A 24,262-nucleotide genomic window follows, 5' to 3' on the forward strand; every position below is an offset into this window, starting at 1 on the left:
TGTACGACTTTTTAACTTATTGACCAAAATTTCATTTATTAAGTCAACGGTGTATCTATATGTTTTAGGAGTCTCATAAAAGTGATTTTTAGAGTCACAACAGTTTGCTTCTGAAGAATAAATTTTAGTTTCCTGAACCATTTCACCACCACATTATGTGTGACCCAGTCATGGGGGGTAGACGAGGGGTTCAGGGCTGGGCTCTCTCGGGCCCCTGCCCGGCAGTGAGCAGGAAGTTACAGTCCCGAGTTGAATGTGATCTGCTCTGGAAGGATTTTCACTTCTTGAACCAGTAGTTTCTACGCTAAAGTAGGCTGTGCCGTACGAATTGTGGGCCATCATCTCCGGGGGGGGGGGGGGGGGCGGGGGGCGGGGGGGGGGGAGCTGAGGCACAGAGAGTGTCAGTCACGTGCCCAAGGTCAAGGCACCAGTAATCAACTCGTCAGGGATGGGCTGGCGGCTCCGTCCCTCCTGGTTGGCAGGGCCTGGGCCAGGGTGGGTCCCAGGCTCAGAGGGAGGCCCAGGGCTGTCCTGTTTGTGTGTGTTGGGGGGGTTGGAGGAGTAAGTATAACATAACCGCCATGACCATGGCGCTTCTGATGCCCACTGAGGGCTCTCTGTGTGCCAGGCACTGCTCTAAGTGGCTTATTTTTTATTTGCTTATATGTCTATTTCCCAAAACAACCTAAGCGGTAGGCATAAGTGTTCTCTCTCTGTAGCAGGGAACTGAGGCCCAGCTCTGAGTTGGTGGAACTTAGATGGGACCCAGTGTGAGTGTTCGATTTGGGGTGCATGCTGACCTCAGGCTCCAGAGCCTCTGATTTTAACTGGGCCCTGATGTTCTTTCTTTTCAGCAAAAGTGTTTCAGAAGTTCCTTTGCCTTTTCTGCTAGAACCGTTCCCTTCTACTCTCTCGGTATTTTTCCACATTTGCCGTGAAGGGAGATGTACCACAGTCCCTGTTCTCTGAAAACCCTCCCGTCCCGTGCGAGGCAGGGGCGGGCGCGCTGTTAGGAAGGCGTTTCTCCTGGTGCTCCCAGCTGCTGAGCTCTGCCCCCATTCTGACCTCACGCCTCCAGAGAGGGCCGCGTTGTCCCCCATCAGCACTGAGCGAGTGAGGTCAGGCCCGTCCGGAGCCGAGCGGCCAGGCTGCGGCCCTTTGTCACGTGCCGGAAGCCCATTCGGGACGTCTGCCTCCCTGGTGACCTCTGCTTCATATAAGGGTCTGGACAAGCTGTCTGTGGATTGGTCACGGGCTGTTTACAAAGTTACTCATCCTAAAATAAGGCCGTGAAAATATCATCTGGCTCTCGCAGCGGCTGGCAAGCCCACGGGCCTCCACCCCCACGGACTGTCCAACTCGAAGGAGAATCAGGAAACCCAGGAATTCCGCCTGCTGCTTTTCTTGGGTTGGCGCTCGCTGCCCATGAGAACATTGTGTTGGTGTCTGTGTTTCTGTCACGGATTCCTCCGGGCCCTGGAGACCCGCAGGCATGGAGCGAGCTGCAGGTTGTGTTCTCGGAGGGGCGGGTGCGCTTTCTCCGCGGGCTCTGACCCGATCTTGTGCAGAGTGGTGGCGCTGGCACTGCGGGTCGTGGTGGGCAGGCGGCCGCGGCTTCCTGCCCAGCCTGGGACTGCGGTGGGCAAGGAGGTTGGGCTCCTTCTGTGCCACACGCCTGAGGGACAGGGGACTTCGACGTCCTGCCTCTGCACACCAAGTACGAGGAAGCAGCCTGGTCACCCTCTCCAGGGCGCAGCCTGCAGGCCCACGTGATGCCAGGGGCCTGTCTCACACGGAGAGAGATGCACTGGGGCCCAGGAGAGGCCACCAGTGGATGGGCAAGTGACGCCGCGGGCAGACCCTGCAGCCCGCCCCCGCCTCCACGCCCCGGGGCAGGGCAGGGCTCAGCTGCCTTTGGCTGCAGGACACCGGAAGCCCTATTGGCTGCAGGGGGAGGAAGTGCACTTCTTGTGCCTGAGATCTGGGCAGGAGGCAGAGGCCCTGGGCAGCCAGGCTCCGTGATCTGGAACGGGGTCCCCTCCGCACGGAGGCCTGTCCCGCACACGGGTAGTGGGCCAATGCCCCGCAGACGTGACGTGGTGGAGAGGGAGACGGGCCGTGTGAGTGGGGGCGAGCCAGCAGGGGGTAGAGCTGGGTCTTGGTGCTGGACGACAGGGACATTCACGCTCAGAGGAAGCGGGAGACGCGCGCGCGAGTGGGCCAGCTGCCTGGGGGACAGGAGGGGAGGAGCGCCCTGGAGGGGCTGGAGAGGAACGCACAGGAAGCCCAGCTTTCTGAAGTCAGGCGAGCTGTGCACACTCACGAGTGCTCCGGACCACGTGGTCGGGGGGGGCCTTCCAGCCAGTGAAGGTCTTCGCGCAGCCGCACGGGGACTTGTTGCAGCAGGTTTTCCCGTTTGTTTTGTAAACACAATTAGTCACATATTTTAACCCCATTATTAATAGGGCATAAATATTGTCTTTGCTCCAAATCACCTCTTCTCTCTTTGCTTAATTTTAAAAATTAATTTTCTGGAAGTGAATTAATTGCCTTGCGTAGGGCTTTGACAGGCATTTACTAACGAGCAAAACTGGGTCTCCTGAGGCTTGAAGATTTAATGAATGGGCCTCGACATCAGACCATCTTTGGCGAGAAAAACTACCCCCGGTTGCCAAGTACAGGTTATTTCCCAGCGAGTGCCGGTGTGGAGACGATGTGCCTGCCTCACCGCCCCCCCCCCTCCCCCCGCCAGGACCTCCATGGCCGTGCTGGAGCAGACTCCTCCTTCCTCAGTGCTCCCCCCCCCCCAGTCCTCATGTCAGTGCGCCCAGCTCTCTCTTCTTAGCCCCCGCAAAGTGTGCCCACCCGCCTTTCCTGGTGCCTTCGAGGTCAGAATCCGTTAGAACCAGGGGCTCACTGAAGCCGAACCCGCGTGCTGGGGGCCCCGGGGGCCCTGAGCGGGGAGCTGTGCGCCTGCGCTTCCCGCATTTGGACACTCGGCAGAGTCACAGGGTGGTCTGCCAGGATCCCGGAGAGCAGGGCTCGGCTCCCGCAGGACAGGAGCAGCTGTGTCCCGGAATGGCCACGATGGCTGTCCCAGAGCCAGGGCCAGCCCGAGACTCACCAGCATGTCCCTGTCGTTTTAGAACATAAAATCCTCTTTCCTCGCCCCCCCCCCCCCCCCAGCTGGCTCCCTTTCCTGCCTTCCCCTTGCTGCCTGTTTTCTGTGAGTGATGGGTGGACAGCTGCCACTTCCTCACCCCCCCAGGCCCCACCCCTGGAGGGGCCCGGAGTCCGAGGGCCAGGGGATGACTCAGACAGTGTGCGCTGTGTCCCCTCCCAGGGGCCCCGCGCTCCCCATCGTCCCCCTCTTCTCTCCGCCCAGCCCTGCCCGGGCCCCAGGCCTCCCTCCACACCTCCAGGCTGCTGGCCTGCACACGTGGCCTGCGGGAGCAGCTGCTGCAGCTGCAGCATGGGCTCTCCACCCCCCACTCCTCTCCTCTGGGATTTGGAGGGAGGGTCACACTCAAATCCTCCTCTATTTTTTGGCCACCACAGCCAGTCATGTGGCTTCCCTGGACGATTTTCTAGAGAAAGAATATAAGCCATTTTTGTTGGCTTTTAAGATTACAGTATGCAAATGGAACGTTTAGTTACCAACTCTCTGAGGAAGTTAGTTCAACAAAGACTATTTCTTTTCCTTGGCCATTTCTGGGTGGCCCTGCGGGTCCCTGCCTCTCCTCTCCTCCTGGGGCTGCACCCAGAGCCCCAGCTCCAGCCCTGGGGACTCTGCAGGCCTGTCCCCCTCCTTCAGGGGCTGGTCACTGACAAGTTCTCAGCAGCAGCTGTGACGGCCCCACCCAGAGACCTGCCCGATGGGCAGCAGCTGCGAGCTGAGCCAACCAGCAGGGCTCAGTGAGCCAGACGCACGTCCACTTTGCACTTCATCCCTCGTAGGGGATGTGAGCACAGCCTCGCCTGGCAAACAGGCCCACGCCGACATGGCGCCCTTGCTGCCACCCCTGCCGCATGTGCCACCGGGCAGGTCTGTGGTCTGGGACCCTGACCGTGTGGTGGGGACCCCGAGTTTAGAGGGCATTGTCTGTGCTTGGCAGGGACCCTGCTAGGAGTCCTTGAGAGTTTCTTGCAGACTCGCTGGGGTGGCACTTGTGCCCCTGTGAGCAGGCTGAGGCCTGGAGGGCGGCTGCACCCTGCACTCAGCTCCAGGGCGGGGGGTGGGGGGGTCTGCTCCTCCCCTCAGGCCCCCAGGGAGGTGTTCAAGATGCCCCTATTCTTGTTTTCTGTAGAGCACCTTTATAAAAACTGCTTTTGTCACAGCAGCAGGCCGTACACATCCATCCTAGAAAAGCTGAAAAGATACAGATGAACAGACCAAAATTTGGTTCTTGCGAGCAAGCCCACCTGCTGGGGACGGAGCAGGCAGAGGCCGGTGGCCTCCGGCTGGGCCCTGTCGCCGCCCTGGTGGTGAGCGCCTTTCCTCCGGGGCAGCGCCCAGGGACTCTGAAGTCGTGGCTGACTTCCAGGAACTGTGGTGCAGGTTATTTTTAGAGCTTTAACTTCTTTAGGAGGGACTTGCAGAGGCTCCGTATTTTCTCTTCTCACGGAGACCTTGCGAGGGGGAGGCTGTGAGGCAGATGGCTCTCTCTTAGAGTCAGTCGGAGGCGGGGAGGCGGGCGGACGTGATTGTGATCAGCCACGTGCGCACGGGTTAGCTCCCGTTACAGGCCTCACGGCTCGCGGCAGCGGGGCTGACGTAGAGCAGGACTGGAAGCAGCAGAACTACGTTTTCTCACCGAACTGACCAGCCTCACCCTGGTCCTGCTCTGGTCTGACGTAAACTTACTTTCCTCCGCACATGCGAGGCCTGCCCGTTTGGGCCTCCAGGGCACCCCAGAGGGAACCGCCTGGTGGTCCTGGGAAGCTGGGGTCCCTCTTGGCAGGGGGAGTCCCGTGCTGAACATCTTGCTGGCAGGAAGGGGCCAGCAGCCCAGCGCCCTGGGTTCAGAGCCTGGCCCCCACGGGTTCGTTTCCTGGACCGGACAAGCCATTCTGCCTCCCAGATTTCCTTACCTCATCTGGGGGGGCAGCGACAGCTGCCTGCAGGGTGCGCTGGGCCCTGGCATGGCCTGGCAGTCCCAGCCGCCCCTCCCCTCCACCTGCCAGGCGCAGCTCACGCTCCTCCAGTTCCCTCAGCTGCCCCCGCCCCCTGGCAGTCAGCCTGCCACCCCCGCTGACCCCCTCCCAGGCCCCCTCCTGGCTGCTGGGACCCAGGTTGGCTCTTCATAAGCATCTAGCCCCCCGTTTTTACAAGAGGCTCCGAGTGACAGGGGTCCAGCTCACATCCTCACGTGGAGGTGATGAAAGGGAAGAGCTGAGAGCTGGCCTGGAGCTCCCAGCTCTTTGGTGTCTGCGCAGTAGAACCCAGGGCCTCTCCTGGGCCCCCTCAGCGCACAGGGCGGCTCTCCGTCCCCCACGGGGACCGGGTGGTGCTTGGTGCGAGGAGCCGAGAGCCCCATTTCTGTGTTCGCCAGGTGACCTGGGCCGGAGCCCGGAGGTCCGAGGTCAGCAGGCTCGGTGTGTCGGGCCGAAGCGGGAGTCCACCCGTTGGGGGCCCCGAGACAAAAAACCGGGCTCCCCAAAATGTAGTGTGGGCCTGTGGAGATCATGGACCTTCAGCCCTGATGGTTATCAAGTTCCTGCCTTTCCATTTGCACACACGTGAGCTTCTGCTTCTCCGTCTGTATGAGGAGTGTCTGAAAGCAACAACAGAGTCCTGGGCAGGGTGGACATGCGCCGCCTGGGGCTCAGGGTTCCATGCCAGGCGGCAGCGCCACGCCCAGCAGGAGGCGGGAGCCGGAAAGCATTCGCCCACCCCCACCTGACTCTGAAGAGAGGCTCTGCTGTGACATCACGGGCCCCATTTAATATCAGTGTTTTGTTGTGAAAGGCCATTAGCCACGGGGTGACTGCAGGGGGAAAGGCCAGGGTTCCGGCCCACTTTTCCGGCTGACGTGCTGCCGCTCCATCTTCCAGGCAAGAGGCGGTTGTCCTCAGAATTGCAAACCAGTTCAGAGTCAGAGCAGCTGGGAGCCAAGCGGCTGCTGGGGCCCCGGGGCCTCCATGTGCCTGCCTGGTTCCCGTGTCTGTATTCCCAGTTGCATTCGAGTGCACCCCAGGGCGCAGAGAGCAGTGGCTGTCATTAGCCAGGCCAGGCTGCCGTCATGAGCCAGTGTTACTCACAGGTGCCCACTTTACAGATAAGGAGACTGAGGCACAGAGCGGCGGGTCACTCGGCCAGGCTGAGCATGGAGCCTCCGCAGGTCCCACCTGGCTCTCCCAGCAGCCCCCGGGCATGGGGGAGAGTGAGGCCCAGGTCGCCAGTCACCTGCCGGAGGTCGCTGAGCCGCGCTGGCACTGGGAGTCTTCCCTCTGCGCCTTCCCCATCCCAACATCACCTGGGTCTCTGTCCCTGGACAAGCCATCCCTTGGGAAACTGCCCAAGTCGAGATCTGCTCCCAGCCCGCTGAGCTGTGGCCGGCAGAGGCCTGGGCCTGCCCGAGAGCCTTGCTGAGCCGCCCTGCGCAGGTCTCACTGGGGCGCAGCCTGCTCCCAGCGGCCCTCGGCCAGACTGGGGCGCCAAAGCCTGGAACTCTCGTTGCTTCCACAATGAGCCCCTGTGGCTGGGCGCACATGCTCCCTCTGGAACTTCTGCCTTTCGAAGGCGTGGTGGCCGGTGGCGGGCTGTACGGTAGCGCTTCCCCTTGTGTCTGTATTTATTAGAGATACTGTCTCTGTAGCTCCCACCCCACGCCCACTTGGAAGTTGCTGGTACGTGCGTGGCTTTCTAGGTTTCTGTCAGCAGGCCTGCTGGGTATGGGGACGTGCCCTGCGTCAGGGACAGGGCGGGCAGCGTGGGTTGCAGGTCTTGTGGCTGGACCATGCGTCCCTTTGTCTGTCTCGGCCACAGGACTGCAGCAGGCCCGCTCCCCTGCCCCCAGGCGGCCCCCAGCCCGGCCCCCCCTGGGAATCAGTGGACATGGCCCTGTGACAAAGCACGTCTCAGCTTTTAATACCCAGACTATATATAGACCTTGGGTGGCCTGGCACAGCAGGAGGTCAGGAGAGAGCTGGAGGAGAGAGAGAGAGAGAGAGAGAGAGAGAGAGAGAGAGAGAGAGAGAGAGAGAGAGAGAGAGAGAGAGTCGGAGGGGGGAGGGGGCGGTTTAAAAAGCCCCAGGGCCAGTTTGGGCAGGAAAAGTGATAAATGGATTCCTAGGTGCAAAACGCACTTCCGCATTATTTGAATTTCGAGAGAAAATAACATTTATTGTAATCACAGATGATTCTCTTAGAAAGTTAAGAAAGAAGGACAATTAGGAACACACTGGTTTTGTAGTTGAAAAGGTGCTTTGCATAGAAGCCGTGGTCTGTAATACAGTTAGCATGTTATTATTATCATTGTTGTTATTATTACATGATGAGGGATTATATGGCTTTGTTTGCATTTTTAAATTCGTTTTTCTTTGATGTAAAGGCAGTTTTAAGAAAAGTTTTTATATAGAGACCAAAGAGGTATTTTCTTTCTTTAAAGTTTATTTTTATAGAGTCCATCGTGTCAGCTGTATTTGAATATTTAATGTGTTTTATAAAAGTGTAACTTCCATTGAGTGAAATGTAAATTCTGGAAAAAGATGGGTGAATTTCTTTAAAAATTAATGTGAGTTGAAAGCAGGCTCCACAGCCCTGCTCTAGCCCCCTCCCCCCGGGGTTTCTGAGATGGGGGGCAGCTGAGAGGTGGGACCCGCCCACCTGGAGGGTGGTCCCGGCCCACAGCCTTCCCCCTCTGGGAGCTCAGGGCCGAGTGAGCTTAACTCCTTCAGGCCAGGAGCTGTGGGCGGGTCGGGGACCGTGGGACTCCATCGCGATCAGCCCTCTCCTGCCAGAGGCCTCTCAGCAGAAATACACACCAACCTGCGCTCTTGGTCAGGGAAACAGGAGAAAGGTGACGGGGCAGAGCTGTGGCCAGCGTGTCAGGGCCTGACGCTGCCACGGGGGCACGAGGCGCAGGGACGCCGATTGCTAAGAGACTTGGCAAAGGGCAGGACCCAGAGCGCACGCCCTGCGCCCGGGACAGGCATTTTGGTCTGAGCTCGGTGGCTCCCCTGGAGTGGCCACCTCCACCTCTGCAGGCAGCTGAGTGGGAGCCAGGGGGCGGGTGCAGAGGCCCCGGGAGGGACCTGATTGGCTGCCCAGGTGGCTTGATTTACCACCTAGAGGACTGAGCCCAGGAGCCTGGGCAGCACCCTGTCTGCCTGGAGACAGCCTGCCCACCGCTCCCCACAGCCAGGATTGGTGGGTCCGCGGGGAGGGGGCCAGCCCACAGGAGGGTGGGAGAGGCCGCGGACAGACTCCCTTTCAAGAGGCAGCAAGTATTAAAATGCCATCTTGTTCCTCTGCCTGCTTTTTCCAGGCTGTTGGGGTGAGATTTTTTCAGCATCTCGCGCTCCCCGAGAGGCTGAGGGTGTGTTGCTGGACAGTGTATTTCACAGCCTCCCAGGCTCCTCGGCTCCCCTTTGCCGGGGGCGGCGGGGGGGGGGGGGGGCTCCGTTTGAAGGGCTTTGGGCCGGACCCGGAAAACGGGGCCGCTGACAGCGTTTGTGACTGTGCTTTCACTACACGCGTCTCTTTAGTATTTCACGTTCCAGTGAACTCACATTCATCCTTCTCAACTTCTCCCTAAGCCTTAGTGGACACGAGACGGGAGAAGGTGGGGGGCGGGCGTGCTGGGCCCCGGACAGCGAGGGCAGTGGAGCCACAGGAGGCAGGGATTCTGCAATTGGCCGCACTGTGAAGGGCCTCACCCCAGCCACCGACATCCCTGACACACGTCCTGCTTCCTGAGACAGCACGTGGGGAAGCCCTGTGTCTCTCAGGCCTGGCTCGGGCCTGTCCTGAGTGCCCCGGGCACGTGGAGGGTGCCCTGCTGGGCTCCTGGCTGTCGGGGCAGGGGTGGCAGTGGGAGGTGGTGGACGGGGGACGGGCGACGCTCTGCAGACCAGCTGCTGGGGGGACAGTGATACATATGTTGGAGCACCTCGGGCCTTACTTTTTCTGTTTTATTTTGTTCCGTTTAATAAGCCCACCTTTTAAGTTTACTTTTCCATCACTCATTTAAAAACAGAACTAGCTTTTTTAGACGGCCAGCGCGGTCTCTTCAGAAACAGGGGCAATGCCCTGGTGGGCTCCATGGCGGCAGCACCTGAAACGGGCTCCGAGCGCCAGGGGCCCGCGACGTGGCGTTAGCTTTCCTTTGTCAAAAGTTTTAACAGTGGAGATCAGACAGACAAGCCGCTCCCTGCAGCTGCTCACTGTGAGCCCCGTCTGTTGCAGGATGTTAAAATCTTCGGTGAGGACGGGACCTGCAAGGTGGTGGAGATTCCGGTGGACATGAAGTCCCGGGACCTGTGCCAGCTGCTGGTGTACCGCAGCCACTGCGTGGACGACAACAGCTGGACCCTGGTGGAGTTCCACCCCCACCTGGGGATCGGTAGGGGCAGCGCCCGCACTCCGCGTGCAGCCACCGCCGTGGCCTCCGCCTCCTCCCTATCTCCCCGAGTGTTCCCTTCTTCCCTCCCAGCCCTCTCCTGGGTGTAGGGACCAAGGGCCTCAGACCAGGAGGGCACCCCTCTGCTCCTCCGCCCCCTGCCCCCCTCCCCCCCCACACCCAGGGCCGTGCTCTGCGGTCTATGCTCCAGCTGTGGTGGCCGGTGCTCAGCAAGAGCCGGCACCTCTGACTTGAGGCACAGCCTTGGCCGGGAGGGTGTGACTGTCTTCCTCCCTTGGTGTCAGCGCCGCGTGGAGAGGAAGCCCCCCATCCATGTCTGGCCACCTCCCGCGCTCGGCAGAGCGTTCGAGGGAGATGTGCATGGAGCTCCGATCCACCTCTTCGCTCACGTGCCATGTCCGTGGCGGGAGAGCCGGCCGGATGGCGTGGCTGTGTGTAAAGCTGCCTCGAAGGTCCTGCGTGTCCGCTCCCTTCTCACACGCAACGCTTTTCCCCCCAGAGCGCTGCTTGGAGGACCATGAGCTGGTGGCCCAGGTGGACAGCACCATGGCCGGCGAAAGCAAATTCTTATTCAGGAAGAATTATGGCAAATACGAGTTCTTCAAAAATCCCACCGTGAGTCCTGTCTCCTCAGCTCGGGGGTGGAACTCGGGTCCTGCCATCGGCACTTGGATTTCATAGGAGCAGAGCGGAGCGGAGCTGGGACCCAGGGCGGCGGGCAGGGGGCCTTGGGGTCGCGGTGTGACGAAGCACCTTCCCTCGTGCTCACGCTCCGCCCGGCGGGACTCTGCCTGCGCGGCCGAGGCAGCGCCGTCTCCACGGGGAGGGGGTTAGGCGCAGGCTCCGGCCTCGCAGCACATCGGCCCGAGACTCGGCAGAGGGAGAGCTTACTCACCTGGTGACCCTCTGTGGAAGGACAAGTAGAGCAGTGACCATCCAGGCGTGTTGACTAGTCTCCCGGGTGTGTCTTGGCTTTCCTGGTTTTGGGGGGTCTGGGTGGGAGGGTGCTTGTCTGGTGAAACACCAGGACAGGCCTTGGGCCTGCGCCGTGTGCTTCTGCACGGTCCGGAGGCAGGGGGGGACCCGGGCAGGAGGCTGGGCCCACTCGCTCTGGTGGCTTCATTGCTCTGCATGTGGAAGTGAGAAATGGCGCGCCCCAAACAGACGGCGCGTGGCCACTCACCTCCCAGCGTCCTGAGCGGTGTGGCTCGTGCCGTGACTCGCGTCACGAGTTGGGACCGTGGCAGCCCTCTGCCTCTGTGCCACTGAGCCGTGAGCGCACGTTCACGTGCAGCCCGGCAGGCGCAGGGCAGCAGGCACTCCCACGTCCACGGGACAGGAGGGCGTGCACAGTGCGGGCGATGTGACAGCTGTGGGGTGGCCGCCCCGCACACCTGTGAGCATGGTCTTCCCCGCCCCAAACTGACCTTTGGCGTCTGTGTTCCCGCTTCTGCAGAACTTCTTCCCGGACCAGATGGTCACCTGGTGCCAGCAGTCCAACGGCGGCCAGAACCAGCTCCTGCAGGTACTGGGCCGGTGGGCCTCAGGTCCCAGGCCGGCGTCCTCCCTGGAGCTGCCACGGCCTCGCAAAAAGTTGGAGCGATTTCATTCTTAATCACGGATCAGCCTCAGTTCCTAATGGAGTTTAGAGAAATGAGAAATTCCTGCTGACGCGGGAAATCCGCTGGAGGCCGGCTCCTCAGAGCGAGCGGAGCCCTGTGGGCAGGACAGACTTGCCGTGGCTCGGAAGGGGGAGGGGGCAAGGGCAGGATGGAGGGCCGCGGGCTCCCAGCTCATCACAGAGCCCATGGCATGCTCGTCTGATTGGTCAAGTCTGGGCCTAGAACCCGGGGCCTCCCGCACCCCTGCGCTGGGGGGGCACTGGCCTCAGGAGGCTCCTGCTGCTCCAGGGAAGGCGGGAAGGGAAGAGGGAACACACTGTGCCCTCAGTGCGTGTGCAGCTGTGAGTGACAGTGAGCCGTGCGTGCAGGCGGCCATGCTGCGCCTCCACCTCGTGTAAGAGGAGCCGTGGGAGGGGGCCGGCAGGGTCCAGCCCCGAGCCCTCTTTTTCTGCTGGTTGGTCACCAGGCATCTCTGCCCCTGAGAGGACCCTCGGAGCCCTGGGAGCCCTGTCCAGGCCTCTCCCCAGGCCCTCCTGCCCCAGCAACATTTACTGGTCGTGGCCCACGCACAGCCCTGGCTGCGAGGCTGATGGCTGCTCTAAGCGCCTGATCTGAAGTGGCTCCCAGAGGGTGGGCCCAGGTGCATCCGAACTGTCCACGTGTCCCCTCTCAGTCCAGTCCTTCCGGCCTCACCCCCAGAGACTCTGGGCCTCTCCCAGGGGAGGAGTCCGCTGGGCACTCGCTGTCCCCCGGGTGTCCTGGGAGAGCTGGTGTGCAGACGCACACGGGGCTCCCAGGGAGGGAAGGCAGGGCACTTCCTCGCCTGCGCTGCGTGGGGCGGCTTTTGGTCAGACGTGGAGGTGAGGACAGGGGCGGCTCTGCTGTCACAGGGACGCGGGCCTGTGCCGTGTCTGCATGGCAGGGTCCACTTGAACGCGAAGTCTGGCCCCTCAGCACCAATCAGACAGAGCGGTGGAGACTCAGAAGGAAGCTTTATCGTTTGAAAATCCCCCTTGTCCCCTAGACAGAGTCACTTGGTCACTCACTCAGAAAATGCCAGTGTCAGGGGAGCTGGTCGTGCGTCTGTGACCGTGTCTGAGCCCGACTCCCACACCTGCCTTCACAGAACTTCCTGAACACCAGCAGCTGCCCCGAGATTCAGGGGTTCCTGCACGTGAAGGAGCTGGGGCGCAAGTCCTGGAAGAAGATGTACCTGTGCCTGCGCAGGTCCGGCCTCTACTGCTCCACCAAGGGCTCCTCTAAGGTGAGCCCAGGCCGGGTGCAGAGTGGGCGGGGCCTCCCTGGGCCCCTGGGAGCTCCTGGCTACCTGGGCCCCGGCTGAGACAGTGGTGATCACACAGACCTGGAACCTGCAGGCTGCACCCCTCCCCCTCGGGCCCCAGCCCGCTGGAGGCTGAGGCCTCCTCCATCCTAAGGCAGAGGGGACTCCTGCGCTGACAGACGTTCTGGGGAATAAATGCTGTTTTGCATGTCTCCCCACTGGGAAGAGGGCAGGAGAGGCGCAGGCAGCTGCGGCTTCCAGAGCGAGCTGTGGCCTCGCAGCTTCCCTCGCTTGGGGCCTGTGGGTCTTTGCACCTCCTCATGTCCATGTCCAGCCAGCAGTGGGAGCCGGGCCCAGTGGCCTCGGCCGGGCATTTCCCTCTTAAGAGCTGAGGTCTCTGCTCTTGTCGGAGGAAGAGGGAGGCGAGGCCGGGACCCCTGGCGAGGGTGCTGAGCATCAGCCGGTTTCCTGCTGCTCCAGGGGTGTCGGCCGGGAGGGGGAGGGGGTGGGGGGAGGGGGAGGGCCAGAGAGACAGGGCGTGGGCAGCGGGGCGCCTTCCTCTGCGAGGAGTGCCTTTCCTCCGATGGAGATGGGGCAGGTCCCTTTCCCAGTGCCCAGCTCTGGCGCCTGGCTCCCTGGCCGTCCTGGAGACGCTGAGCCTGGGGACCTGTGTGCTGGAGCTGGAGGCAGAGCTGGTGGGAGAGGATGGGGGGGCGGGGTGAGCTGTGGGAGCTGCCCACACAGGGAGGTGGCATGGGACCTGCCTTGGAGCCTGTGCTGACCTCAGGCTCAGAGTCCCCCCCTCTGCGCTTCGGACGTTTGGTTCTGGGCTCTGACTTGGCAGAGTGCCGAGTCCATTCTGCCGTCTTCTGTCTAGGGATGGGGAGGGGCTTCTGGTGGGGGCAGGGCGACTTGGGTTTTCACTCAGCGATTCTCTTCCACGTGGCTGTGCCCTGTGGAATGTCTGTCTGCGGGAGGCGCGCAGCCTGCCCTCTGTCGGCCAGGACAGGAGCAGCCGGTCCCGTCCCGGCTAAGCGCTGCCGCCTCCCTCTCAGGAGCCCAGGCACTTGCAGCTGCTGGCCGACCTGGACGACTGCAGCGTCTTCTCTGTGATCTCCGGCAAGAAGCAGTACCACACCCCCACGGAGTTCGGCTTCTGCCTGAAGGTACCTCGGTCCCTGTGGCCCTGCAGCCAGCGTGGGCCCCACTGGCCGCTTTGGAATTCAAACTGTGCCTTCTCCCTTGCTTGCTGCTTTTTTCTAAAACCAGTAACATGCTTTCACACTGGATCGATTCATCCGTGTAAAGAGATTTCCTGTGTGTGAGGATGTGTCCGTCCTGGGGGAGCGCAGAGGCCCCGGGGAGGGCGTGGAGGTTCCGAGGGGCCCCTGTGGGGACGCCCAGCCAATCTGTGTGTGTGAGTGCAGCTCCAGTCTGCCCGAGCCCGAGGCGGGCTTCTGATTGGCTCTGGGACACTCACCACGTCTTCCTTTACCTCCTTTAAAAGCCAAACAAAGTCCTGCAGGAGACAAAGGAGCTGCGGGTGCTGTGCGCGGAGGACGAGCAGGGCCGCATCTGCTGGATGACCGCGTTCCGCCTGCTCAAGGTACGTGCGTCTGTCCCTGCTCCGTCCAGGCTCTGGTTATCGGGGGCCGTCACCCCTCTTGCACGCGGGGTTTGGGGAGCTTCTCCCAGAGGCTTCCCAGGGGGAGGGCAGAGCCAGGGGCCGACCTGGGCACTGCACATGGGGTGGGTGTGGGCCCGTGCAGGTGGGACACGTAGCACCCCTGGTCTCCCCACTCGGTGCCCTAGCACCCCTACTAGGTGAGCCGACCTCGAGTGCCTCTAGGCACTACCACGTGTGCCCGGGGCGTAGGGGCAGGGAGAGGGCCAGGGGTGTGGGTGAGAGTGATGGGAAGAGAGAGAGAAGGACCAGGAGTCGGGCACAGGGAGCTCGCGGGAGGGTGAATTGCTTTCCTGGCCAACGATGAGACTCCAGGGGTCCCCAGGCACACGTGACTCAGCGGCACAGCCGAGCGGAGGCCAGGGCAGGGGTGCCGCCAGGCAGCGAGTTCTAAAGGAAGTTGATGGGGTGGGACTCCTGGGGATTGTGCCCCAGACGGCAGCTTCTCAGCAGAGGCCACAGCGAGTCCCAGGCTCTTCAGTAACCAGGCGCCTGGGATGGGGGAGCCCCCCTCACCTTCCATCCCCACACACGCCGGAGCAAACAGCCCTCGGACCCCACGTCTCTCCCAGCCCTGTGTTCACAAAGCCCACGCCCGTGATGGGTCAGGAGGCGCTTGGCCGGGCAGGGATCTGGAGGGAAGTTGGCTCGCTGACCTGGCGCCAGCACAGGGCGTGGTCCGGGAAGCTCATCACTAAGCCCCCAGCCCCCCACTGCGCCCAGCTGGGCAGGCTCCAGGCGGAGCCGCTGTGAGAAGCGGGAGCAGCGGAGGCTCCGCACAGACTCCCGCGGGACGCACGGGACAGCCCCGCGCGGGCTCCCGCGTCTCTGCCCCAGACCTTGGTTTGTGTGATGTCTGCCACTGGTGAGACGGAGGGTCTAAAATCATAATTTACTGATGAGACAGAGGGTCCAAAATCATAACTTACCGTTTCCTAGAAACGGTGCTGCTGAGATGGGTGTCTGACTCCTTCCCAGGCCACTTCTGAAGCTAAGCGTCCGTCAGGGCTGGCTGAGGGCTTTGAGGGTGTCCATCCACATCCACGGGAGCGCTCTGCAGCCAAAGGCAGGAGGCAGCTCGCTGGGTCCCCCTGTGGACACAGAGGGAATAGCAGCCCAGAGCAGCCCAGAGCAGTGTGTGCAGGGGGGGGGGGGGGCAGGAGGGAGCCCCTGCTTCCCAGCCTTCTTTTGGCCACGCCCCCCTAAGCATCTCTAAAACCCTGATCCCCGACCCGTGACATAGAACCCTAATTACTCAAACAGCGAGCTCCTGCTCACGTGGAGGAAGCCTAAAAGGCCATTCACTTGGTCTCAACAAGCTTCCAAAGAACATGGCATCCACGAAAGAGGAAAATAAAAGAAGGGAAGGACAGTGGAAGTCCTGAGGAAGACCTCACTGAGGACTTGTTTAAAAAATAATACGAAGTGATAGGAAAAAATAGCAAATAAAGTTTCAAAACATCGAGAACTGAAATGCATAAATATGTCGCAGTTTTTATTTACATACTGTCTATGAGGCCCCCAGAACCATAAGAAATGCAAAAAGTTCACGGTTAATAACTCACTCTCGAATTGCCCCCCTTGAGAGTCCATTTGCCCCCATGGGACGTGGACCCCAGGCTGGGAACCACTGGTGTAGACGCTAGTGGACGGAGAAAGTAGAGATTTGGGGAGAGCAGAGTGGCCATGGACGTGAGCAGAGGTGGGGGCAGCGGTGAAGGTGCCCCGTACTTGGGTGATGTGTTTGGTGTGCACGTGTATGACCTGTTTTGGGAAAAGCAAAGTGAACTGGGCCTGAGGGGCCCCGAAGGGCTCCGCCCCCTGCCCCCTCCCCCCCCCCCCACACCGGCGCTGACTCTGGCTCTGGCCCGCAGTATGGAATGACCCTCTACCAGAACTACCGGCTCCCCCACCACAGAAAGGCGGCCTACCTGAGCTCCCTCTCCGGGCCCGTGGTAAGTGGACCTGCCGCCTGCAGAGGCAGCGTCGCCCCATCCGCCTTCACACACAGCCGCCCCCATGTCTCGTGCAGGCGGGGTGATGGGGGAGCGGGGAGCGCAGGCCTGTGGTCCCAGAGAAGCCAGCCCGTCCCCCGCACCCCTGTCCCAGGGCTGCTCCCATCCCTGTCCCGCCCGCAGCCCCCGGCGTGCAGGGGGGCAGTAGCGGCCCGGGCTCCCTGAGGGCTGCCCTCTCTCCTTTGCCTCCGGCCCTGAGACCTGGGTGCCCTTGGCCATGCCGCTGGGCCCTTCGCTGGTGAGGGTACAGCGGAGCCCCCGGTTCTCAGGACGCTGCCTTCCCAGAGGCGCAGACACGCTTGTCCTCCCAGTGCGCGGTCTTCGTGGCCTGTGTCCCTTCCCAGGGCCTCCGTCCCTCACGCCACACAAGAGGCCTGTGTCCCTGCGCTCGCGTGCCCACAGGAGAGACCAAACCCACTGTCGCTGAAGGGCCCATCCGTCTGCCCCTGAATTTCCACCCGCACCTCAGGGTTGGGAGGGGTGTCCCGGGCCCTCCCCGGCACCTAGCGCCCCGTGCCAAGCGCCCCGAGTGCTCTGGCAGTTCCTGTGCTCAAGCCCGCCCCTCCCACCCCTGCAGCGCAGTGTCTCCGAGAGCTCCCTCGTGGCCATGGACTTCTCCGGGCAGACCGGAAGAGTGATCGACAACCCCGACGAGGCTGAGAGTGCAGCCCTGGAGGAAGGACACGCCTGGAGGGTAAGGGTACGACAGCCCCTCCCCGCGGACCCCTGCCTCGCGCTGCTCCAGGACAGTGGCCTGAGGTGTTGGCCAGGGGTAAGGAGTGGGGGAGGGAGGCGGCATCGGGATGACTGGTCCGCAGCACCCCCTTCCTGCCTCCTGTCCCCTGGGCACCCCAGGACGGACCCAGACAGGAGCAGGGGCGTCGGGGCCCACACACAGGACGGTCCCTGCTGAGGCGTGGTCAGGGCCTGGGTGTGCGGGCCACAGAGCCCACGCCTCGTGGCTCCCCCACCGAGCGGCTCCGTGGCCTCGAGCCATCCTTCACGTTCCTGCTCTCCAGGTGGAAGAACGGCACCCAGCTCCCACGTGTCTCTGAGTCTGAAGACGATGCCCCAAGCAGGGGCTGCAGCTCTGGCTCCAAAGCGCGCCCTGAGCTCGGAGCGTGCGGGGAGGGTCCCACAGCAGGGAGTGGGGAGCCTGTGGTTTCTGCTGAGATTTATCCACCTGCCCACACGTCTCCCATGGAAAGCAGGCGGGAGCCCCTGCCTCGGTCGGGGGGGAGGGCGACCATCAGGAGCACGCCTGCCCGGTGCTCCCGCCTGCCCGGTGCTCCTGGCTCCGCTTTACCCACTGGCACCCGCAAGCTTGTTGTTCTCCATGGGCAGACAGGCTCAGGCGGTCACTCCAGGGGCCAGGCCCCGTCCTCCCCGGGCAGGACGCCCTGAGCGGCGTCGACGGGGTCGTGGCCCTGCCCGTCTGCTGGCAGCACTGACGTGGCATTTCCCTTGCAGAGACGCAGCACCAGGATGAGTGCCCTGGGCAGCCAGAGCCCCCTCGCCCACTCCTCCCTCAACACCGGTACGTGGCTCTCCCTGTGTGGCTCCCACCCCTCCACGCGCTGTCCGCCCAGAGTGCCCGCCGGGCCTCAGGGAGGGCCCCCCGCCACACCGCTGTGCTCGGGCAGCCCCCGCAGGGCCGGGACCCAACCTCCCTCCCTCCCTCCCTCCCTCCACAGTGATTCACAAGAGCCAGCACTGGTTCCATGGCCGCATCTCCAGGGAGGAGTCGCACCGCATCATCAAGCAGCAGGGGCTGGTGGACGGGTAAGCGCGGGGGCAGGCGCTGAGGGCTGTGCCATGCGGGCGCGTGGTCCGTCCAGGCCTCACTCCTGGGCGGGGCAGAGGGAGGTCCGCACTGAGCAAACGAGGGCACGCAGGGCGTGTGCTGCACGAGGCCTGTCCACCAGTGAGGGTCGCCATTTCTGCACGTGTTGTCGCCGAGCCCACCTGTGCTGAAGGGAGCGCACAGGCCGGTCACTCTGATCAGTCAGGCCCTGGGCACCTGTGTGCCCTCCGTCAGCGTCACGGGGAGCACACGGCTCAGCCCACAGCCGACCCGGGGCCTCTCTCACCTGGGCCAGCTCCGGACTGGGCTGGCTTCCTGCGCCTCTGGTGGCTGGCGCTGGCCAGTGGCCATAGCGACGGGGTCACTGGGCACATCTCCTGGCGTCGTCCGCGCTGTGGCCCTCGGGGCTAAGCCTGGCCACATCTCAGCATCCCAGGGGCACTGTCCAGGGGCGGGGTACAGCCCTGTGACTGGGGGCGGCTCCTGCAGCAGCGGGTCCGCAGGGGGGGGGGGGTCCCCGCAGAGCTCACCGCCACTCCTCGCCGCACAGGAGCTGCGCTGGGGCTCCTCCCGGACCAGGCAGCTAGACGCCCGGCCACTTCCTGGCCCGCCGGCCGTGCTGGGTCTGCTCACCTCGGTCTGGGGAGCTGCCGAACCCAAAGCACAATCCTTTGCCCTTCACCGTTGAAGTCTTACTGTGGGAATTCAAAGCCTGACCTAGGAGGGAGGAGGGCTGTGTGCCCCCCTCTGCTGCTCCCGCTTCAGAACCTGCTCTCTGCCTGTCCCCTTCCCCTCGTTTCTGCCTCCCGCCCCCTCTCCTTTGAGACCTTCTAGAGCAGCGGTTCTCAACCTGTGGGTCGCCACCCCTTTGGGGGTCAAACGACCCGTTCACAAGGGTCGCCTAAGACCATTGGAAAACACATATATAATGACATATTGTTTCTGTGATGAATCACTATGCTTTAATGATGTTCAGTTTGTAACAATGAAAAGACATCCTGCATATCAGATATTTACATAACGATTCATAACAGCAGCAACATGACAGTGATGAAGTAGCAATGAAAATAACGTTATGTTTGGGGGTCCCCACAGCATGAGGAGCTGTATGAAAGGGCCGCGGCCTCAGGAAGGTTGAGAACCGCTGCCCTAGAGGGAACCAGGGCGAAGCTGTCGTCACCTCTAAGGGCCCTCCCTCCCCACCCAGCAGCGTCCGTTACGCTGTAAAAGGAAGGGGTCGCGGAAGGGACCGCTGAACACGCCTAACAATGAAGACTTTTTAAATAAAAATAGGAAACAACAACAAACAAAAAAATTACCTAACATCCCGTCCATGTTCCCATGTCCCCAGTTGCTTAAAAAATAGTCCTTGATATTCAGTTGGTTTGGATCAGGGTCCACAGTGCACTTGGCCCGTGTGTCTCCAAGTCTCCTCGAGGAGGGTCGGCGCGCCGGCACTGGCGCCCGGCCGGCCTCTCGCCCCGCCCGGCCCTGGCTGCGGCAGGGGCACCGCGGCCTGCTGGGGACAGTCCGGCTGCGCGCAGCCTCGGGGCTCCTGGGCGCGGCCTGGGCACGGGGAAGGTTCTGAGCAGAAGCCAGTTCTAGAATGTGCCTCGCGCTGGTGGGTCGGGTGTCGCCTTGGGGACAGGAGAGCTGCTGAGGCATCCTCGGGGTCTCTTGGGGGCGTCCCGCCCGTGGAGGGCCCGGCCTGTGCGGGGACGGGGCCCAGGCGCCTCACGGAGGCTGCTCCTTCCCTCTGCCATGCTGTCGGGTCGCGCTCGCCCTGCAGCTCTGCCTGCCTCCCCGCGAGGCCTCGCTGGCTTCCGGCCCCACCTTCTGCTCTGAGGAGGAGCCTTATCTTCAGCGCAGACTCCTGGTCCTGCTGGCCTGGCTCCATCCATCCCTGCTGTTCACTCTCTGCCCAGAGCTGGCCAGGCTGCCTTTGGCCGTCACCTTTGAGCCTCCTCACCCCACGGACGGAGTGTTCCAGCCGCACCCCCTTCCCCTGAGCCGCCGGGCCCTCGGGGAGTGATGTGAGAGTCCCCGGCCTGGGTGTGCGGGTGCTGCTGCACCGGAGGCCGGCGCATGCCGACCCCGAGCACCGTGGCTCCGGGGAAGGTGTGCGCGCGTGCGCGCGTGCGTGTGCGCGTGTGCACGCACAGGCAGGTGTGCGCACTGAGTCTGGCGTTTCACATTGACGGTCAGTCACCTTCCCTTCCCAGGCTCTTCCTGGTCCGTGACAGCCAGAGCAACCCCAAGGCTTACGTGCTCACGCTGAGCCACCACCAGAAAATCAAAAATTTCCAGATCTTACCTGTGAGTATTGATGTCATCCCGCTAATCCTCTCTCCTGCTGGTTTTATTCTTAATGCAGTTTCCAGGTTATAAACTAACCGGACTGCAGAGCAGTCACTGTCAGACTGCCCACACTCACGGGGGCGATGCTTAAAGGGTGTCCCGGGAGGCTTTTCTGGAGGGGAGCTGTTTCCGGGCAGGGAGGGGGAGCGGGCCTGTGCCGGCCTGGCCCCTGTGGCTCTAACCTGGGAGTGTCTTGTCTCTCTTAGTGTGAGGAGGAGGGGCAGGTGTTCTTCAGCCTGGACGACGGGAACACCAAGTTCTCCGACCTGATCCAGCTCGTCGACTTCTACCAGCTCAACAAGGGGGTGCTGCCTTGCAAGCTCAAGCACCACTGCGTCCGCGTGGCCTTGTGACTCGCCCCGCGCGGCCCGGCGGCTGGGGCGCACCCCCGTGGCCTGGTGGCCCCAGACCCGCCTGAGCTGGTGGCTGGAGGGAGGCCACACTGGAAGGAGTAGGAGGCCTGTGCATGGTTGAAAACACACTTTGATTCTGTACCTGGGGAGCGCAATCGTTTCCCTCGGTGCCAACCCCCAATATTGGATAGTCCTTGGATGTGACGGTGATTTGTGGCTTGGACCCTGCCAGCCAAATCAGGGGCTGAAAGAGCGAGTGCTAAATTTGAGGAAAACTGGAAGGAGCGCCCTGGCGGGGCCACGTGAGAATCATAGCAGTGATTGGAAATAAACTCTTGCCCTGGAATAATCTTGACAATTGAAACTGACATGTTTACTTTTTTGTATTGATCCCTTTTTTTGCACTCCTTGTTTTCAATGTTGTATTCAGCCCCTGGTGGCGGGGACACGGCTGTGCAGCGCATACAAGACGGAGAGACAGTTTCGAGCGGACGGGCGCACGTTGCCGACGGAGCACCGAGGTATCGGAGGGCGGGCCCGCCTGCCGGTCACCGCAGGCGGATTCGGCGCCCGGAGAACCGGCACCCTCGCCCTTCCCCGTTTCCCGGAAAAGCTTCTGAAACCCAGGTGTCGCCCGTGGTCGGCATTGGACAGCTTCGTGGACCAGTCAGCAGCCACGTCCGTCACTCGCTCTCCACACAAGGTGCCGCGCTCGTGCTCCGAGGTGCCCGTCTTCCGCAGCCAGGAGCCTTCGTTTCCGGGGACGCCCCGCGCCACGCCCGCAGGGCCGAGTCCCCCGCTGGTTGGAGACAGGCAGCTTTCTTGAGACTCTGCTACTCTCGTCTGCCCGTGGTCCGTCCGCCGGCTCACCTGCCGCCTGTTCTAGAAGGATCACCGCCTGACCCTGCGGTGGCCTGAGCCTCTTCATGGCTGTCCTCCCTTGGGGACTCAAGGTTCTGATAAGAAAATGTCACCCGCTTAGCTTCCTGCAGAGACCCGCAGGTTTCCACGGTGACACGGATGGAAACATTGAAAGGGCACGACCCCGCCCAGATTGGCAGGTTTCTATGGTGACACGGATGGAAACATTGAAAGGGCACCATGTCTCCGCCCAGATTTGTGAGTTTCCATGGTGACACGGATGGAAGCCTTGAAAGGGCGTGTCCGCGCCCGGATTGGCGGGTTTCCATGGTGACACGGATGGAAACATTGAAAGGGCATCATGTCCCAGGCCTGGTTCCTGGGTTTCCATGGTGACACGGATGGAAACATTGAAATGGCATGTCTCCGCCAAGATTGGCGGGTTTCCATGGTGACACGGATGGAAACATTGAAAGGGCACCATGTCCCAGGCCTGATTCCTGGGTTTCCTTGGTGACACGGATGGAAACATTGAAATAGCATGTCTCCGCTAAGATTGGCGGGTTTCCATGGTGACACAGATGGAAACATTGAAATGGCATGTCTCCGCCAAGATTGGCGGGTTTCCATGGTGACACGGATGGAAACATTGAAATGGCATGTCTCCGCCAAGATTGGCGGGTTTCCATGGTGACACGGATGGAAACATTGAAATGGCATGTCTCCGCCCGGATTGGCGGGTTTCCATGGCGACACGGATGGAAACATTGAAAGGGCACCATGTCCCAGGCCTGATTCCTGGGTTTCCATGGTGACACGGATGGAAACATTGAAAGGGCATGTCTCTGCCCAGATTGGTGAGTTTCCATGGTGACATGCATGGAAACGTTGAAAGGGCACCATGTTCCAGGCCTGATTCCCAGGTTTCCATGGTGACACGGATGGAAACGTCGAAAGGGCATGTCCCCGCCCAGATTCCGGTTTCCATAGTGACATGCATGGAAACACTGACAGGGCATGTCCCTGCCCGGATTGGCGGGTTTCCATGGTGACAAGGATGGAAACATTGAAAGGGCACCATGTTCCAGGCCTGGATTCCTGGGTTTCCATGGTGACAAGGATGGAAATATTGAAAGGGCACCATGTTCCAGGCCTGGATTCCTGGGTTTCCATGGTGACAAGGATGGAAACATTGAAAGGGCACGTCCTGGCCCAGCTTTGCGGCCTGTGCCTGATGCCCCCGGCCTGAGACCCCGGCACGGGAGGCAGCTGGCGGCCTCTGCCGCCTCGTCCCTCACAGCAGCTGGGGACGTGGACCAGCCTCGTCAGCAGGACACTGCTTCCCGCTCCGGGGCCGCTCGGACGGTGCCCGGCCCAGAGGGGTGTCCCCAGGTCTGAGAGTGGCCGTGTCTTTCTCTTCTTTGGTCTCTGACGAGCACACAGCCCTCTGTGGTGCAAGTGATTTTCTTGTCTAGTAGCAGTTCCGCTGTTGACTGGCCTCTGCATGTGCCCCCCGACCCACCGCGGGGCCCCCGAAACACAGGCCCGGCCTCGGGCCGCACGTGGGTCAGTCAGCGGAGGGGAAACTGTTACTCTACAGGCCACACTCTGGTTGTTTTCTGTGCCTGTCCATTTATGCAGATGAAGAAGTTTTAGTAAGACGTTTTTAGCTATAGTTACTCAATTGTGTTTTCTTTTTTGTACCCAGTTTATCTTTCATAGCATTGACCTTAGGCGGGCCTCCCATTGTGCTGGCGGGCGCTGCCCAGACCACCGCGGGACTGACTCTGACGCCGCCACCCCTCACTGGCTGGAGGCGAACCCTGAGCCCGGGCCAGGTCCCGGCCGATCCTGTTGAGTAGACCAGGCCCAGCAGTGAGACGAGGCCCGCGCCCCTCCCCCGTAGATGGCTAGTGTTTGCGGCATTTCATATTTATACGCACGCGTTTTTATTTAAAGGACAGCAGGAGCCCGACTCTGACTCAGTTTCGCATGTAGCTGTGTGCCCGGCCCTTGGTACCTTCCCGGCCTCCATGAATGGATGGCGAGTGCAGGTTTGGCACAGGGCGTCCTCGCCCTGCCCGGCCGGGAGGGCCACCTGACAGCAGCCGGTCCCTGGACGAGGCAGTGTCCACCCGCCAGCCAGGGGCTGAAGACATTCGGCCTTTATTTTTGTATTTCGGTGACATGAATGTAAACGGGGCAGCTCAGGGTCGTTTGGAGCCTGTTGAGTTTTTATCTGCCTGTGATTTTCTTTTCTTTTTACGTGATACTTGTGTAACAGCCTGGGCTAAATCGAGAAGGAAGATGCCGGTGTTTTGGTGTCCCGCCCCCAGCATGCTGGGGGCGAGAGGTCCAGGATGCTTTTTTGTTTGCTAAACTTTGAAGAAATATGTGCCTCAGTCTAGAAGTTTTGTCTTCTCTCCTCTGCACGTGACACCTGGCAGTTTGACCAGCCGTCTCACCTTTCAGGTGGGACTCGCTCGCAGGAGGGTGTGATGTCGGCGAGCCGCGGTCCGGGCGTGCAGAAGGTGCAGGGACAAGCTCTACTCATGTGCTTTGCTCCTCTTTGTACATAGCTCCTCAGCTCATGAACCTAAGTATACACTTTCAGGTATTTTTGTACCAATAAGGGACTGGTGATCTGTTTCTTGTAATTTGAAATAAACATTAATAAACATACAGTGTTCTTCATTTTC

At 61.4% G+C, this 24,262-nt stretch overlaps 1 protein-coding gene across 12 annotated transcripts in view; it reads left to right on the forward strand.

The window, feature by feature from the left end:
* The window catches only part of GRB10 (growth factor receptor bound protein 10), a 102,384-nt gene extending 78,122 nt beyond the window's left edge, over window positions 1–24,262 (forward strand). For 7 of the 12 annotated variants that reach the window (XM_059655926.1, XM_059655928.1, XM_059655927.1 and 4 more), the window contains 12 exons: window positions 9,410–9,566; window positions 10,084–10,199; window positions 11,041–11,109; window positions 12,333–12,470; window positions 13,544–13,654; window positions 13,996–14,094; window positions 16,047–16,127; window positions 16,765–16,887; window positions 17,658–17,724; window positions 17,882–17,969; window positions 20,214–20,307; window positions 20,556–24,262. In XM_059655926.1, the coding sequence (XP_059511909.1) occupies window positions 9,410–9,566; window positions 10,084–10,199; window positions 11,041–11,109; window positions 12,333–12,470; window positions 13,544–13,654; window positions 13,996–14,094; window positions 16,047–16,127; window positions 16,765–16,887; window positions 17,658–17,724; window positions 17,882–17,969; window positions 20,214–20,307; window positions 20,556–20,702 (1,290 nt within the window). In that variant the 3' untranslated portion in view covers window positions 20,703–24,262. The remainder of the gene's footprint in view (window positions 1–9,409; window positions 9,567–10,083; window positions 10,200–11,040; window positions 11,110–12,332; window positions 12,471–13,543; window positions 13,655–13,995; window positions 14,095–16,046; window positions 16,128–16,764; window positions 16,888–17,657; window positions 17,725–17,881; window positions 17,970–20,213; window positions 20,308–20,555) is intronic. The other 5 variants (XM_059655922.1, XM_059655931.1, XR_009447437.1 and 2 more) reach the window with 4 other exon arrangements.

This window comes from Myotis daubentonii, chromosome 10 (assembly GCF_963259705.1).
Source record: "Myotis daubentonii chromosome 10, mMyoDau2.1, whole genome shotgun sequence".
Classification (NCBI taxonomy): Eukaryota; Metazoa; Chordata; class Mammalia; order Chiroptera; family Vespertilionidae; genus Myotis; species Myotis daubentonii.